The 18253-nt window shown below is 49.1% G+C and overlaps 1 protein-coding gene across 15 annotated transcripts in view; it reads left to right on the forward strand.

Moving 5' to 3' along the window:
* ERI3 (ERI1 exoribonuclease family member 3) overlaps positions 1-18253 on the forward strand; it is a 129970-nt gene that overhangs the window by 65935 nt on the left and 45782 nt on the right. For 13 of the 15 annotated variants that reach the window (XR_007471442.1, XM_049697349.1, XM_012531836.3 and 10 more), the window contains one exon: positions 2106-2178. The exons of the other annotated variants lie outside the window; for them this stretch is intronic. Coding sequence is in view for 12 of the 13 variants with exons in the window: in XM_049697349.1 (XP_049553306.1) it covers positions 2106-2178 (73 nt within the window). In the remaining variant the exon portion in view is untranslated. The remainder of the gene's footprint in view (positions 1-2105; positions 2179-18253) is intronic. 15 annotated transcript variants of the gene reach the window in all.

The following is an 18253-nucleotide window of genomic DNA, read 5'->3' on the forward strand; positions in this document are numbered from 1 at the left end:
GTAGTAGTGAGCTCCTTGGCTGTGTTGATGGTCTGGTAGGGGTGGCCTGGTTTCATTTTAGCTCAACAAAACTTATGAGACATCAGCCTGGGCTCTCTGCTCATCTCATTCCACACTCTTCCCAGGTGATCTCGTCTACTCTCATGGCTTTAATTTTACTTAAATTACATTAATGACTTAGCAATTTATATCTCCAGTCCCGACCTGTCTTTAAAACTGGATATCCATCTGCCTCTTAGACATTGTCCCCACTGCCAAATGTCTCCTAGGCACCTTAGACTCAATAGATGTTGAGTGCTTAGCACACGTCAGGTGTATATCTAAAACTGCATTCCCAAACTCATGCCTTCATCCGGTGGGGTGGTAGGGGCGAGGCAGTGGGAGCAGTGCACCCTGGTTTAGGGAGACACTGTATGAAGAAAATTTTAAAACAATAATGAAATTGACTAAATGCTGGTCTGCTTCATCCATTAGATATGCTCTCTGCGCCCCTAACTTTGTCTTTGTATCTGTCTCAGTGAGTAGCGTGAAGCAAGCCAAGCCACACACCTCTGAACTGGGTTCTACTGCTTTCTCTCATTGGGCCCCATGTCCCATTTGGTCACCAAGGCTTCCTTTATATCTTTTCCTGTTGCTGGCTCGCTGTCTCTATGGCTACTGTCTAGTCTCCTGGCTACTACTCAGCTTTTTTAATGTATTGTTTTTGTTGCCCTCAGAACAATCTTTGTAAATCACAACTCTTCTGAGTCTCTCTATTGCCTGTGGCCAAGCTACTCTTAGCAAGAAAACTCCGTGATCTTCCCCAGCTGATATTTCTAGTATCCTCCACCATCCTTCCATGTACCCCAGTGCTGCAACTTAAGGCTTTTTTGTAAAGTTTATTTATTTTTGGCTGCCTTGGGTCTTCGTTGCTGCGCGTGGGCTTTCTCTAGTTGTGGGGAGCAGGGGCTACTCTTCGTTGTGGCGAGCGGGGGCTACTCTTCGTTGCAGTGAGTGGGGGCTACTCTTCGTTGCGGTGCGCGGGCTTCTCACTGTGATGGCTTCTCTTGTTGAGGAGCACGGGCTCAAGGCGTGCAGGCTTCAGTAGTTGTGGCTTGTGGGCTCTAGAGCGCAGACTCAGTAGTTGTGGCGCGTGGGCTTAGCTGCTCCGTGGCATGTGGGATCTTCCCGAACCAGGGCTCGAACCCGTGTCCCCTGCATTGTCAGGCGGATTCTTAACCACTGCGCCACCAGAGAAGTGCCAACTTAAGGCTTTTTATCAATTTCTTTTATTATCCATTCCATTGAACAAACTGTGAGCCCCTTATGTGCAGGAGTTCAGTCTTACTTTTTGAGGCCTAAGTGACTGTTATTGTAAAACATCAGTGTTTGGCTGAATGGATTTGTGTCGGCAAAACGGCATCATCAGCTGGAAGGGGAGATAATTTATAAATTATGATTTAAAGAAAAAACAAGAACAGGTTCTTGGTTTAGATTCTGACTTCTTTTTAGCCCTCTGTATGGTCTCTTCTCTATCACAGAAAGCCTATTGCTTGAGACTTAGGTGTGAGCCGAAGCCCCTGCCCAACTATCTCTAAATCACATGCTCTTCCTCTCTCTCCTCCTATCTTACACCTCTGCCTCTCTGTGTAACAAGATGGCGACAATATCCTGGTGCATTGGAAAGAACATAGGCTTTGGAGCGAGACAGACCCGGGTTCAGTTCTTGGCACTATCATGTTTTAGCTGTGGACTCTTAGGTAACCCCTCTGAATCTTTGCCTCATCTATAATATATACAGATCTACCCACCTCATGGCATCTCTCTGAATTAACGTGAGAATGTAAGTAAGACACTTAGCATGTTGTAGGCCATCAGAGAGCAGTGCGGCTGATGTCATTTTGAATAGAGTCTCCAGGTTCTCACAGTTGGATCTGAGGGCTGCATCTGGAGCCCAGTGTCCAGAGTGCTGGAGGTGGGGTGCCTTTCTTGGGTGGGGTAGGACCCACGGCTAGTGGGTTAGCCTTTGAGGTCACTTTGGCTTATAGACTTTATTGGATTTCCTGTTTTAAGACTCCGTACCTGGTACATGGGTGCTCAACTTGTTCTCTCCTCCCTTTCTTCAGGCTCCCGGGCCAGTGCCAGTACTTGGGCTTGCCAGTGGCAGATTACTTCAAGCAGTGGATTAATCTGAAAAAGGTACTGTGTCTGAGTCCCGCTCCATCCTTCCTCTGGTTCTCCTTTGCCTCAGACCACCCCCCTCTCTTGCTTTTCTCATTGCTGTTTTCATCTTGTTGTTCTCATCTCTTTTCTTTTCTTCTCTTTTCTCAATACCCTTCCCTAGCTAATGTGTGCTGGAAGGTTGTGGTTATTTCTGGGAGTGGGGAGCTGCTTGGGGGACCATGCTGCTGGGTGGAGTTTGACACTGCCCTCCTTGGTGTTAACCCAGATGTGCAGAGAAGTCCCGATTAAGGGTAGTTTCCAGGTTCTTGCTTGGAGCTCTACCTCTGGGCTGAGCTGCATTGCCTCTGGGAGGGAGGTGGTCCTAGCTCAGCCTCTGGGAAAGTATCATGAGTGATCATGAGTGTGGCCTCTGAGCCTCCTGACTGGCCCTGGTATCTCCTTCGGGTTGGGAGGTAGAGTTGGTTCAGGCGGGCTTTGGTCCTGTCTAGCCCCAGCCGAGCTTGCTCACGTGAGAAGGGCTGTGGACACTAGAGCCCACTTCCCTTTGAGCATGGGGGAAGAGACTGGCACTCATGTAGCACTAAGCACCTGGGGAGTGGGCGCTGAGGCTGTGGGCTGGGAGGGACCCTGTGTAGCTAGGAAAGTGGGCCTGGCAGAGAATGAATCACCCAGAAAACTGTACTCTCCTAGTGTGTGCTGTCCTTCCTAGGTAAGCACAAGAAGGGAGGTGTAGGAACAGACGCTGCAGACCCCTGCTCTGATAGGATCCTGGCTCTAGGAGGCCCAGGCCACTAGGGAGACTGACTCCCATTAATCCCTGTGATGTAAGGGCAACAGACCTGGGGCAGCCCCAGGAACCCCATGCCGTTCAGTGCCTCCCAGGAAGCTGAGCAAAGGGAGAACACACCAGAGGTCAGAGTAGTGGCTCCCGGGGGGCCCAGAGAAGGGAGAGGTCGTTGGAGGCTCTGGCTGGTATCGTGGGGATTTGGGTCTTGAACTGGGCATTCAAGGGAGGTGGGATTTGGATCTGAGGAGGAGAGGGGGCTTCGAGGCAGGGGGAGCAGCCTGCCTTTGGTGTGTGTGAGGGCTGGAGCTAAGTGAGCATTTGGAGGAGCACTGGAAGACAGTGACCTTGGACTTTGTTCCGTACGTCTCAGGGCAGCCACTCTCTGTGGCAGTGTTTGTGAACTCCTTTGCTTTTCCCTGGTGTACGGGTCCTTTGCCCTCTGGCTTGTCTGTGCTTCGACCCCTCCCCACCTCTCCCGATGATCTCCCTTGCAGCTGAACAACAGCTGCTTACTACCTCCCAGCTTTGGCTGAGGAGGCCAGGCTCTGTCCTGCCTTCAGGCCTTGGCCTATAGCCTTCCCTCTGAAGTGCCCCCAGTCATCTTCATCGGCCTTATTCCCTCTCCCTGACGGTTCAGCTCAGGTCTCACCTCCACTGAGAAGCTTTGCAGTCGAACTCTTGCCGTGAGGCTCCTTGCCACTCTGGATATCAGTGATCTTCGAGGGTTGAAACTGAGTCTGTGTGTTTCCTTGCAGACGTGTCCATCCGAAGTACAAAGACTGAGTCTGGTTCCTCTCTGTGTCCCCGGTGGCCAGATCAAGGCTAGGTGCAGAGTGTGTGCTCAGTGAACAATTGCTGGCTGGCTGACTGATCTCTGAGAGCTGGCTCCAGAGAGGCCCTCTCACGCGGGCCTTGGCAGGGCTACGCGTGCGGGTGTGGCCAGGCCTGTGCTCCTGGAAGACGGCGTGCCAGCTGTCAGAGTGCATCTGAGGCTGCTTGCTGGCCTCGGCAAATGCAATGTGAAGGCCCCACCAAGCGAGGCAGGCGCTGACCATGAACAATTGCTCTGTGAAGTTCACTAGACTTTTTGGTGTATGGATAACTCCCTGCCTCTGGCTTCTTTGGCAGAGAGGCAGGAAAGCAGCCGACCCGTGTGATAACATTGCCACTTGGGACCTCCTCGGTGCTGCTGGCAGTGGAGGCGGCTGTGCTGGGCCTGCTCAGCTTGCTTGTCTGCCAGACTGTGGAGCCATGGAGCGGGGAGTGGGTACCAGGGGAAACTGAGGACTCTGTGATCGCCTCTTGGGAGGTAGACTGAGCAGGTCTAAGAAAAACCAGAGGTCTCACCCCTTCCTCTCTGCCCTGCAGCCACATGGTGTTCCAGCTGTGCTTAAGGGCCCAGCAGGAAAGATGACTGAACTCCAGTCCTTGCCAGCAGCCATGCAAGACAGGGAGGCTGCAGGGCCCCAGAGGTCCAGGCACATGGCAATCTTTCTGACCTTAATACTGCGTGACTTAGTGCAGGTTGCACAAAGATTCCTGCACCCTTTAAAAGAGCAATGATAAAAGCTAAGCCAGAGAGGCCATTTCCAGGGTTGTGGGAGTACCATGTAAAAGCCTCATTCCTGCCTTCTGTCCCCACGTGGGACCAGGCCCTGGCTGTCTACAGGCTCCTCTCCCATCCTTGATCTTACTTTGTCCTACCCCCTTCCCTTCCTGTCCTCTCCTCTCAACCCCCCAGCAGGGCTTTGCCCCATGAAAAGAATGGGGAGGGTCCTGGTCTGCTTGGCCACCTAGACGTGCTGAGTGAGTACCTGGGACTGAGGTAACAACGGTCTGCACTGACTGACTAAGGCCTCCAGCCTGAGAAGAGGCAGAATGTTATCTTTCAGCTGCCCTTTCCTGTCCAGAGGCGGTGTGGGCTGCGTCAGGGAAGGACAACTTTTCTAGGGCCAGGTTTCCACATCTCCCGTCTCCACCTACTTTCCTTGTAGCAGAGAGGCGCAAGCCAGTGTTTGCTGACATTTGGAATGTCATTGAATGATCTATACTCTCATTGAACTGTCAGCTTAGAGAGGACTTGGGGCCCTGCTTCCAGCGGCTTCCAGGAGGTCAGAGCTGTCACTGAGGGGCCAGAAGAGTACACACACACACACACACACACACACACACACACACACACACACACACACACACACACATATATACACGTGTACCCATGTGAATGAATACACTCAAGCGAGCATACCCAAAATTGTATGTATGTGTCCATACTTGGATACATGTGTATACACATATTCACCTGCAGAAATATCTGAAAATATACACAGACACGAATGTGTTTATATATACATATTCATAAAATGTAAGGGCACATGCACATATATAAACATACACATCTGCATCAATAAGCAAAATATTTTTGAGCGCCTTCCATGTTCCAGGTACTGTGCTGGGCCCTGGGGATATAACAGAAGAGATGGATGTTAAACAAACAATTTCAATTGTGTTATAACACTAAAAAGTTCAGACTCATGGAATCACATCACAAGGGGACCTGACTTAGTGGGGTGGAGGGAGGAAGGGAGTCTAAGCTGAGACCTGAGGGATGAGCAGGAATTGGCTAAGCAGAGAACCACACGTGGCAAGGCCCTGGGGTGAAGAGAAGCCTGGCAGCTTCATGAAAGTAGAATGTAAGTTCTCTGGGGGCCAAAGAACTTGTCTCTTCTGTTTACTCTTCTGTCTTCATCACTTTGCATAGTTCCTGGCACACAGTAGATGTTTAATCATTATTTGTTGAATGAGTGACTACCTGAAGCACAGTGAAAGTGGGGAAGAGAGAAGGCTGACATAAGATGAAACTGGAGGGGAGTCTGTAGACCAGACTTTAGATTTTGATCTTTATCCTTAGGGCGAGGGGAAGCAATTAAAGGGTCCTGAACATAGGAGAGGCATCATCTGATTTGCATTTTGAGAAAAGTCTCTCTGGCTGCAGTGTAGAGAGAGCTAGGAGTAGATATAGGGGACCAGTACTGGTTTTTCTTAATGGGGCTATAGTTGGCGTGTTGGGATGGGGCACATCATCATGTGGGCAACATTGCTGAACTTGCAGCATCCCCAGTCCCTGTTCATTGAAACCAGTAGTGCACCTCTCCAAGTCACTGTGACAACTAAAAATGCCACCTCCCCCTCGTCAGACACATACTTTTCCGGTGGCCTGGATGTTGTGGGAGTGGAGGTACCGTCCCTGGTTGAGAACCAGAGAATTGGACCATTCCAAGTGAAAGATTATAGCTACTGGGATTAAATTGTTAGCAGTGGAAATGCAGAGAAATGGACTGAATCTGGAGTGTTAAATGGTGTAGTCAGTTCTGCTGTGATGCAACATATACCTGCCCCCAAATCACCATGCTGTGGAAAGTTGTGCAATAAAAATGGGGTTAGGTGCACAGTACTCACAAACTTCATCAGCGACACATGAAAAAAGATGGGAATCTAATAAAATAAAAATTATGGGTAGCATGATTTTACACGTATTAAATGGTTAAGAAATACATAAATACTATGATAAATATGGCATTTTACCTTGAAAAAAACTTGAAGTTTGCTTGTGGAAGTGGGCATGAGAAGGGTTGTAGCTTGTGAGTTATTGTGAAGTGGCGGAAAGAGAATTCTCTGAAATCGGAGATTGTAATCAGACGGTTGTGGCTTGTAGCACATGTGGTGATCCAGGTAGCTGGTATATGTTTGAGGTGTACGCATGTGTCATTTTGTTTATTCTTACACAGCTCTGTTCAGCTGGGTGTAACTTCCTGTGTTTATCTTGTATTGCTTAAGGACAAAGTCTCACACGAATGCACAATGTGCGTTATGCTAAATCGTTCCCTAATACTTCAGTTGCCCTGGAACAAATTTGCTCTTTCAAAACGAGTGTTACAGCTGAAATGACTGTACAATAGATAGGAAATGGTGACTGACTGGCTGTGAGGGTTGAGGATGAAGGAGAAGACCATCATGACTCCCAAGGTTTATGATGTAAGCAACTGGGAGAGTTGGAATGCGTTTACTGAGATAATGGAAGGAGGAGAAGTTTGGGGATTGGAAGAGAAGGTGAATTCAGTGTGGGACATGTTGAGTTTAGATGGCTTTGAGACATTCTTGTGAAGCTGTTGAGAAAGTATTTAAATATATAGGTCTGGGGCTCAGGGATAGGGTCAGGGTAAGAGATAACAGATTTGGGGGCATTATTGGTATGTGAATGATAATTGAAGCCATGGGAATGGCATGAATAAGATGAGAAGAAAAGAGAGCCTAGGACAGAACACTGGGAAATACCAATGTTTGATACATAGAGGAGGAAGAGTCAGAACTAGAGAAGGAGGAGGAGTGGTCACTAGTAGTAATAGTAATATTTCTTATTTAATGATTGCATTTCATGCGCTAGATCTGTTGTGTCCAGTATAGTTGCCATTAGCCACCTGTAGCAATAGAGCACTTGAAATGTAGCTGATATGACTGATGAACAAATTCTAAATTTTATTTAATTTTAATTAATTTAAATGAAAGTTAAAAACTTTCAGGAAGAACTTTTCAGTATATTTAGAACACACTGGATTGGTAAACCTGTATTTTCAACTGTTAATTGTTTAAAGTCTCAATACAGATCAGGTATCTCTGATGAAGATTTAGCATCTCAGTTGAGGTGTGTCATAAGTGTAAATTACACACTTAAGTATGAAAAAATACAAAATACCTCATTAATTTTTTTATACTGAGTCCCTGTTGAGATGGTAATCTTTGGATATACCAAATTAAATAAAACATATTCTTAAAATTAATTTCATCTGTTTCTTATTACTTGAGCTGGGCATTCAATTCATAAATTGCTTATGTGGCTCACGGTATGTTTGCATTGGACAGTGCTGTGCCAGGCACTGCACTCATTATCTAACCCATTATCTAAGCTTCACAGCCCTGCACAGTAGTTACTATTATTTTTTGCATTTTAAGGTTGAGAAAACTGAGGCACAGAGTGATGATGAAATTTGCTCAGTGTCTTACTTTGGTACATGGCAGAGCTAGAACTTAAATTTAGTTTTGCCTGGCTCTGTGCTCAAGAGAGTAAACAGTAAAAAAGAGAGGGTAAAAGAATGATAGAAGAAGAGGTAGACCAGGAGAGTGTGATGCCGTAGACACCAAGAGTGTCTTCCAAAGAACAGGACCGGTCTGCTCAGAGCGAGCCACATAACGTAAAGACTGAAATATGAGTGCCAGACCTGGGCTCAGGGACCTTGGTGACTCTGGTGAAACCTCTGGATGGCATGATAGGGATAGGAGCCAAGTTGGAGTGAACTGGGGAGTAAATGAGGGGACAGAAATTTTAACTTTTTCAGAAATGTGGTTTTGAAGGAGAGAGAAAGGGTAAGGGCTGTGGTGGGGCAGCTGTGGAGTTGAGGCAGGTTTTGTGTTTTAAGGTGAAAGACATACGTGCTCGTTTGTATATTAGAGAAGGAAGGGTCGAAATATAGGAGTGAGAGAGGTCTCTGAGAAGGTGACAGGAGATGGTATGGAAAACCCAGGTTCTTGACACTGGCTGTCTTCAGGAGGACAGTCCCCTCTTCCGTCATTATGGGGTAAGGAGAGGTAGATGGGTGCAGACAGATGCAGGTAGGCTTGTGCATTTGGTGATGACAAGTAGTAGTTCCCATCCGAGGCTTTTGTTTTTCTCTGTGAAGTAGATCAGTCATTTGCTGATAACTAATAGAGGAGGGCTGGGAAGGTCTGCAGAAAGTGGAAAAGGATTGCTGTAGTTTTAGTAAAGAATAGCAATATGATCTTACTTGAGAAGTACAGTCGGATTTCTAGGCAGTGGTGCGGGTCCAGTTGACGTTGGTGACATTAATTCACAGTGGAACCTCTCTGTTCAGTTGTGTGGCTTTCCTTTAGCAAAGCTCAGCTGCCTGGCTGTGGGCATGCAGAAAGCAGACATTTAGATTCATACATAGTAGAGATTTTCCCAAGGGGTGTGATGAAAGGAACAAAGGAGTTGAAGATATTGTCAAGACAGTGGTTGCCAAGATGGAATGTGGGATTTAAGCTGGATGTTGAGGGAAATGAAGACAGCAGGGGGCCTGACGGATATGGAAAAAGTAGAGAGGTCCCAGTAAGATGGGGAACAGGTATACCGGCTATAGTTGAGCATGCCAGATGAAAGGATAAGAGATTATGGTTGGAAAGTAGCATGTCTGAATTAGTGATTTCAGAGATGGGGCAGTTCTAAGGGTTGGCAGGCTCCAAGATGTGCCCATGGGGGTGGGTAGCTAAGATTAGGTGGAGGAGAATGTTAGCGTAAATAAGAGGTCAAGAAATGGGTAGGTCCAAAAGGATGTGAGTATGTGGATATACACATGCACACATAGTACGTATATATTCACTTCATACGCAGGACACATAGGTATAAATGTATGTATAAATGCATGCCTCCACATACACGATTCACGGACAGTCAGACCAAGCCACGCAAGTACGTGCACATACACTCACAAATGGTCTGGAATTCCCTCTGGTGCCTGGGCCTGTTTGGATGGGCTTTTGGGGAAGCAGGCAGGCAGCAGCCTTCGGAGGATTCTGAGTCAGTCCTGGCAGACAGGGCTCAGCCAGCCATGCTCGGAAGTTGTAGGGTTGGAGGTCACCTAGGATTTGACAGACCCAGATGAACCAGGGTGTGAAGATTGCTGCTCCACTTTTCCTCTGCCATCTGTGCTATACGCCCTGCTACAATATCTGCGTGCCCTGAAGGGGATGATGGGGTTGGGACCAGCTGTGAAAGGAGAGGAGACCTTCTTGGGTCTCTCCAAGAAGAATTTCTGTCTCCCCCTCCCCTGGGAGCCGACAGCAGGAGAAACTGCTGAAGGGAGGGTTGGTGTCTACGACTGAGTACGACTTTTCCTGACCTTGGAGTGTTCAGAGTCCCAATCAGCGCAGTAATAAATTAAGGGCTTATGGAAGAATAAATTCTCAGCCTTAATGAAGTTCTTTGCTGGGGGCCATAGGCAGGTCAGCAGGTCGGGGTGGTGCAGAGTGGAGGCTCCAGCGAGTGGGCTGAGCTAGCTGGGAAGCCGTCTGGACTGAAAGTGTCTGGAACTCTGCTGGTCAGGTCACTATTTTGGAGCTGTGGGGATAGAGCTGCTCAAGTGATAGGCAGCCTGACAGAGGCTGGGACTCTTCATACAGTGGTGGCTGCATGGTGCCTGCCGCAGAGCCCCTTGATTGGGGCTATTTGGAGAAAACAAGAACAAAACAAAAATGAAAACCAGGAGAGGTTTGAAGATGTAGGGGCCCTGCCAGGTGTTTGTTTTGTGTTTATTTTGGATGGAGGAGGGCTTGCACTGAGACATGCTTCTGGACCACTCAGTGGTCAGGATGAGACTGGGGCTGTGGCGCAGGTCTTTGGCATCAGCCAAAGTACAGAGCGTTGTCCGTGGGGCATTGGGCACGTGGGCTGCCATCTTGAGGGGAGCCAGCTCTGAGGCCAGGTAGATGAGGGCCTCTAACTGTCTTTGGGAAGAAATATGTGCAAAGAGAACAGGACACAAAAGCACCAGGTATAAATGTGGGAGAGGCAGGGGCACAGGCACGGGACAAGGAGAGGCCGAGTGGGAGAGCAGCCCTGAGGGTTTGCCACTGGATTTGATGCTGAAACCCTGGGAGGGGCCCGCTTGGGGGCTGGAGGCTTTGGATTGAAGAGCTGAAACTAGAACCTGGGCCTCAAGACTCCACATCCTGAGCTCTTTCTCCTTTCATCCCATCCTCTGTAACATCTGCCCTTGGGAATGAGCTCTTGGGACGTAGTCCAGAGGTAGCAGAGGGACCAGTGCTATATTTGGAGTCGGGGCAGCTGGAGCTAGAGAGACTGTCTTCTTTCTTCTCATCTCCCTGCCCCCATGGTGTAAGTGCCCTGCCTGGGCTTTTCCTTTAAATATGTCTTACAGCTGTCTGAACTCTGAAATTTCTTTCACTCCTTCCCTCGCCTTGTTAACATGTGTTGCCTTTGGGGTAATCAGGGAAAAAATATTATGTCCTTTTACAATTACCGGGTTTTGGAATATTAAAATGTCTCGCTGCATCGGCACTGTTATTTTGATTGGTATTCTAACCTTTGACTAGCCCATAAAGCGTGCCGCTCCTGAAGCCAATATTGCAGGACTGAAATTTAATTCCGAAATGATTCCAGATAATAGGGAGACAGATAATATATGCATGAAGGATATTATGTTTGGACTAACTGCAGCAGGGCCAGGGCTGGGGAGCTGAATAATAGCCCAGAGTGAGTTATAATCTGTGGGACAGAAATGCCTTACTGTCAGGGCCAGGAGAAGAACTCTTAAATCAAAGGCACGGGAAAGGGTGTGATTCAGTGTGCTTGTTTTGACAGGAACAGCACCGGAGCCAAGAGGGTAGGTGTGGGAGGCTGTGGCCCATCCTTCCTCTTGAGCACGGTACCCAAGGCCTGGAGGATCTAGCTCATTGCAGCATCCCTATCTTCATATCTCCTGTCTCTCTAACATTCCAGCCATATCAAACTTCTCACTGCTCTTCAAATAGACAGAGCACTTTCACTTCCCTTTGCTCATTCTGTTCCCGTTGCTTACCTCGCCTTTCCCCTTTTAATGTGTTGGAAAAACTCCTGTTCATCCTTCAAAACCCTCTTCTGTGAAGCCTTCTCTGGTGTTCTCCCACTTCTGGTAGACATAGTTAATCACTTCCTTAGTATGGCTTCAGTACTTTGTAATGAGTATATCATGTGGTCTTGTAATCATCTGCTTACATGTTTGTGCTTCCTGCTAGGCTGTGAGCTCCTTGAGGCCTGCTTACCACCCATCTCTGTTATGTCCCGTGCTCAGCACTGGGCCTGGCACACACCGGGTATCAACAAGCATTCACTGAACCCATGCTGAGTATAAGGCTGGACTAATGAGCTCCAGAGTCCAGATGCCTATTCCCCTACCAGATTTCCCAGACAAATAGACTTAGAGAAGGCAAGTAATCTATCTAAGGGCACATAGCCAGGAGGAGGTAAAGCTAGGATTCGAACCCACATAGGTGTTGTTCTTTTCCCCAGACTATGTATCCTAGGCAGGTGGACAGGGAAGGAGTTGGAGGCCAGGATAGGAAAGAGAAACTCACTTCCCTGACCCCTTCCTTCCTTCCTTCCTTCCTTCCTTCCTTCCTTCCTTCCTTCCTTCCACAGCTCAGGACTTGGGTCCTCTTTGCTGGAGACGGCATTACTTCTTAACATTCATGGGACTCAAGACCTGGAAAGGATTGTGCCTCCTGTTCCTGCTAATGACCTTTAGACAGTTATTCCACACAGAAGGCACTTCTCTATTGTGAGTTTGTGACTAAGGATCAGGAAGGTACCTTGAGAAAGGTACTAAGTGTGGTTTTGGAGAGCTCTTAGGGAGGTAGGCAGACAGAGCACACGGGGCTCTTAGTAATATCAGAAAACTTATCAGACATTCCCTTCCCCCTTGAGCACTTGGTGGACCTTATATTTTGGGTGTATAGTGATAAAAGTACATAATAAAAAAAAGCTACAATGAATTTGATTGGCTTTTAAATGAACTTGTATTTTCTTAATTACAATACTAGCTGCATAATCCTAGACAAATGGTATGGCTGTATGTGACACTTCCCCTTCACTTAGTCTTCAGATGATGCTTGATGTGATGTGGTCCTGGGGATGTGGCTCACAGGCTAGAGACCGTTGGTGCAAGAGAAAGAGTTTTGGAGCCAGATGAGTCTGGCTCAAACGTATGACACTGCTACCAACTAGCTATGTGATCTGGGGCAAGTTCCTTAACCTCTCTGAACCTATAAAAGGTGCCAATATCTGACACATAGACTCTGAAGTCCAGTAGGCTTGATTTAGAATCTTGATTCTGCACTTACTAGCTGTGAGGTTTTAGGAAATTCACTTAACTTCTTTCAGCCTCAGTATCAACCTCTGTAAAACAGGAGAAAGAATACCCACTCCGAGAGTTGTCCTGGGCATGAAGTGACAGCACTGTGCCTCTGCTGCTCCCTTGTCCTCATGCTGACCACTGGAGACAAGACGACTAGGCTACAAGGGGAAAGGAGACAGGAGCTCAAGATAGACATATAAGCCTTTGTGGGCAGGAGCTAGGAAAAGGGGGTTCCTCCGGCAGAATGCAAGTGAGCACCAGGGAGGAGGAGCCAGATGCCACCCTGGACTAGCTTACCCTCAGCTGACACTGAGGAACAGAGCCCATCATCTCACGTCCTAGACTGCAGCCACCATCAGCGTGCCTGGCTGTCCAATAGAGTATGGAGTCACACTCACCTTCGGGCAATTCCTGGCTCTGCCATCTTGCTGCGTTATGACCTCGGAGAAGCCACTTACCTTCTCAGAACCTCAGTTTCCCCGTTTGTAAAGTAGAGATAATTAATAATAATAAACAGGTGCTGCTCTAAATGCCTTTTTATAAATTAGCTCAATCCTAAACAACTCTGAGATAAGTACTATTATTAGCCAACTTACAGATGAGGAAACTGAGGTACAGAGGTTAAGTACCTTCCACAAGGTTCAAGAGCTAGTGAGTGATGGAGTTACGCACCTGAATCTAGGGACCATGCCTGTAACTGATTTGCCCTGTTGCCTCCAGGGCAAAGGAGGGAGGAGTCATTTCACCTGGGGTGTGGGAGAGGCAGTCAACGAAGTTTCACTGAGGAAACTGTTGAGGTGAGCCTTGAAAGGTGAGTGAGTTTTTAGGAGTCAAATGGAAAGGGCATTCCAGGCAGAGGGAGCCGTGTGAACAAAGGCCTGGAGGGGAAGGAGCTTCCTGCATTGGGAGACTACAAACAGTAGTTTTCAGGTTTTGTAAGCTACTCATGTGGTCCAGCCGTGTGTATGGCTTTTAGCGGAGGAAAAGCAGAGAAGGCAAAAGCAAGTGAGCGCAGTAAGGAGCCATTTCCTGATGTCTAGAGTGGAGCCAACCTAAGCTGCCTTCTAAGAATGGGGCAGTGGCTCCAGAAAACTGCCATGTTTACGTCCAGGGGAGGGAAGGAAGAGCCTGTGGGCCTGGTGGATAGCAGGGAGGGAAAGAGGCCACCATGACCTGTAGCATTATTGTCTGTGGACAGTCTGAGAATACTTGGCCAGAAGACCTCAGTATCCTTACAGTAAGTAACATGTAGGAAATGACAGAGTGAAGAATCAGTTAGGTCCTGGTTGCCGCGCCTGTAGAAGAGTGCTGGTACTTGGTGTGTGTGTGGGGGGGGCGGTGGCCTGGCGCAGCCTCAGCCGGGAGAGATGCTGCCTTGCTCTGTGTCCCTGGTGAGTGTGGCCACAAGGGGGAGGGGAGCGGGTGAGGAATCAGCTCCAGGCAGCTGGGATTCTTTCTTCCTCAGTGAGGTTCCCTGCAGCTGCTACAAAATCGACCTCTATCCTGGCGTTGCCTGCAGTGCCCTCCGTGGCAGGTCTTTACAACGAGGCCCACCCTGGGTCTGTGTGCCCCTCGCTGGCTGCTGCTCAGTCTATGTCCTGTCAAATGACACAACCTCTTCGTCCTGGTCCCACCATGAGCCGCCTCTGTCTCTCTCTTGTGTCCTTGAGGAAGTGAATTCTGAGCTCGCTCTGGAGCAGGAGAGAGTGCTTCTTCTGTCCTGGGTGTGTTTGGAGCCTGGATTTAAACCTCAGCATCCAGGCTGCAGAGCCCATACTCTCACCCTCGGGCCAGGGGCTAGGGCCCAGTGGCCCACGGTCCGTGCCTTTTGGTTATTTTGTGGCCTGGTCTCTCCCTGTGCAGGACCATAAGCCACTTGAGGCAAGGGACCAGATTTGCTGCTTCTCTGAATCCACAGAACGAGACAAGCAGAGGGGACCTCAAGAGGCTCTTAGAGGCATAGATACTATAGAAGGGCTGAGGGCCGTGTAGGGAAGAGGTGGACTTAGCAGCGTTCAATGTGAAGTCTGAGAGAGCCAAGGGAACCCTTAGTTACTCTGCCTTCTCCCAGGTTCTGTTGTGTTTTGTTTTTTTCTTTCTTCCTTTTTTTTCCTTTAAATTGTTGTTGTTGCTACTCTGGACCCTGGAAACTGGGAGGAGTTACAGAAAAGGATAGAAAAGGGCAAAGAGACTTCCTTGAAGGGAGGCGGTACAGCCCTGCCTCCCATCTCCCACATTCCATGCAGACCACTCTGGAAAGGCAGGTTTGACCATGTCTGTAGGTATCAGCAAAACAGTACCAACATATTGAGCCCCAGCTGGAGTCAACTTCTATGCTAGGTGCTTTCCGCAGCTACTCAGAGGCAAGGGCTATTGTCCCTATTTTATGGGTGCTGAAATAGAGACTCAGAGGCATTAAGAAGCTTGCCCAAGGCCACATGACCAGGATGTAAATCCAGGTTCTCGCCTTCCATAGCTTCCTTCTTGTCACTTGTCCCATAGCAGATACTACCTGAAGGCAGTTCCTCTGGTCTGGCCTGGGCTGGAGGCCCGGGCAAACACACACCGGCCATTACTAGTCGTATGGCCAGTGAGGCAGTGGCTGGGGAAGGACAGGGATTGGCCTCATGCTCCAGTTCTCTTGGGAATGACATCTATTTAATGGGAATCTGTCTGTGTGTAAGAGAGTGCGCCCATGTGAACATGCATGTCTATATGTGTTTAAAGATGTGTATCTCGTATCTCTCCCTGCGGGGAGGCTTGTGTCTGTGCATACTCAGGTGTGGGCATGTGCCCACACATGGGAATATGGGGAGGGTGTAGGTGTGGGCTCTGTGGTCTGACTCCACCTGGAGGTGTGCAGGTGCAGGCCTTGTCTCTAGAGGACAGCATGGTGCAATACAAAGAACCCTGGACTGAACTCGAAGCTGGAAGATAAAGGCATGGACTCTGGTGTTGGGTCACTTGCCCTTTCTAAGGCCTCGGTTTCCTCATCTAACAAATAAGGAAGCTGAGTGAGGTGATCTTTCTTGTGGTCTCTTCTGCCTTTGCCATTCTGAGATCATTCATTGTACCTGAGGTTTCCTCTTTCTGCTCCCAGCAAAAAATGTGATGGATGCAAGGAAGGAAAGATAAGTCCCTCTTTGACCCTTACTTATTTTGATCTCTAACCTTGGGGCTACTCCTTTACCCCATTGGGAAATGTTGTGGGTCCAGGGAAGGCAAGGCATTGCCTGGCATCAAGTCAGGAGAGCTGGGGGCTCAGGTGTTGGGGAGGAGTTTGGACAGATGGCATCTGTCACAGTTTGGGGTGACCTGGACTGGAGCTGAATGCCGTTGAGGCTTTGGGCTTTTCCATAAGAATATGGGGTGAGGAGAAGCTTGTCTCCCTGCTTCTACAGGGGGTGAAGGGGGGGCCTCTCAGTACCCTAAAGGTGGGGTGCAGCCCAGGCCCTTCCTCTGGCCTTTGACCCCTTTGTTGATTGTCTTGGCAGACGTGGAGTGACGGCCAGATAGAGACCAGGAGAAGTAGCTGGATGTGTGTTCACATTCATATGGGACTGTGCTGGGTCAATCAAGGTCTTTCTGTGAGCTCCCCTGGCCTGCTGTCAGCTCTCTTGAGGGAAGAGGGTTTAGGGTTGAGTGCTTTAATTTTCCCTGGCTGACTCCTCAGAGCTGATCTGGTGGCTCCTAGAGATGGGATCTTTTGTCTCAGTCTTCAGGTGGAATTGGAGCAGGGTTTTGTCTATTCTGTTCCATTAATTAGCCATCAGTTCCCTGAAATTTTGAATTTGGCTGGGTCACTAGAGGAGGAATGGGTATTGTGTGGACTCACAGTGCAGCTGCCTCAGCGCTGGTGAGGGCTTCTGTCTCTGTTGGTTGGGCTTAGGTCAGCCTGGACCTAGGCCCCAGGTAGCAAGTGACCTGTGCTCTGCCTGGGCCAGCACATCTCAGTTAACATCTCACTTAATACCATTCCTCTCCTCAGCGAAGCCCTGTGTATCAGGGCATGTAGACTTGGAGATGAATCAGGTCTGGTCTCCACCTGTACAGAGCTCCCCATCTAGCAAGGGAGATGGGTGGGTCAAGGTAAATGGGGAAAAATACAGTAGAGGTAATAAGTGTGGTGATAGGAATATGTGTACGGTATGTGTGGGTGTATTTTTAAAAAATAATTTATTTCGAATTCGCCTCTGTACTGAGTTGGAATTTACAAGAGAAAGAGTCAGTGTAATCATGACCATATGCTCATGTGTCTCCTTGCCTGTGCAACTCGGTAAGCTCAGGGCTACCTGGATGAGTGAGCCCCTGCTGCAGCCAGGCCTGTGACCTCTTCAAGGGCATTAAAGCAGGGCCCTTGAGAGACCCTCGGCTACCCTACTTGGAAAAGAGGAGTGGCCTTCCTGGGGGGATGAGGTCCAGGCTAGCTGCTCAGGAAGTGCTTGTGTGTGGGCGTGGGCAGGTGTGCTTGTGAGCGTGCACAGGCATGAGCCCAAATGTGCATATGGCAGCAGCCAGTGGTCTGTCCTCAGCCCCACAACCAGGTCTTAACTGTGCTAGGCTTGGGCTTGGCCCCTACTTGGCTGCAAGCAGGAGGGCAGGCTGCAGGCAGATCCCAGGGCAGCCCTGAGGCCTCCCCAGTGGTGTGTTTGCCGTGCCTAATTACCCGGCAGTTGTTTAACTATGCAAGCTGCATGCCTGCCTTTATTGCGCTGTGATTGCCGAGCTGCCTATGGGGAGTGTCATAAAAAGATACAAAATGCCCATTATCTGTCTGACGCCCTCCTCCTGGACTGTGGGTGTTTGTGTTTTATTTTATATTTATGGCTCCAGGGAAGCTCTGCAGGAAGGAAAGGGAGGGGAGGGTAGGCCTACAGGAATTGGGGGCTGGGAGACTGAGGAGCCCCCTTCTTACTGTGGTCAGCCATGAGCTGAAGGGCCCTCCCGACCAGAGGGGAGATGTGGAAATGGCAGCTGTCCAGGGCCAAGACAGGGTGCTCAGGAGATAAGGCCCAGATCTTCCCCTCCTCCTCCACCTGCAAGTCCTAAGTTTCTGTTTCCACCCTACCGGTGCTAGGTTCCCTGCGTGGAGGCCTGGTCCAGGGCAGTCTGCAGAGGGTTCTGAGAATGCGCTGTGGGAACAGTCTCATCCCTGCTCAGTTCTTTACTGGCTTTGACGACTCGGATTGCCTCCTGGCGCACCATGGCTGGCTTTGGGACAAACACCGTGGGCACCACCCCCTGCTCCTGAAGCCTTCCACCCCTACAGCTTCGGCTTCCCTTTTCTCGCCAGCCACAGTGAAGTGTTCAGGCTGCTTCTCTCCAAGATTCACTGGCT

The sequence above is a fragment of the Orcinus orca genome, chromosome 1 (assembly GCF_937001465.1).
Source record: "Orcinus orca chromosome 1, mOrcOrc1.1, whole genome shotgun sequence".
Taxonomy (NCBI): domain Eukaryota; kingdom Metazoa; phylum Chordata; class Mammalia; order Artiodactyla; family Delphinidae; genus Orcinus; species Orcinus orca.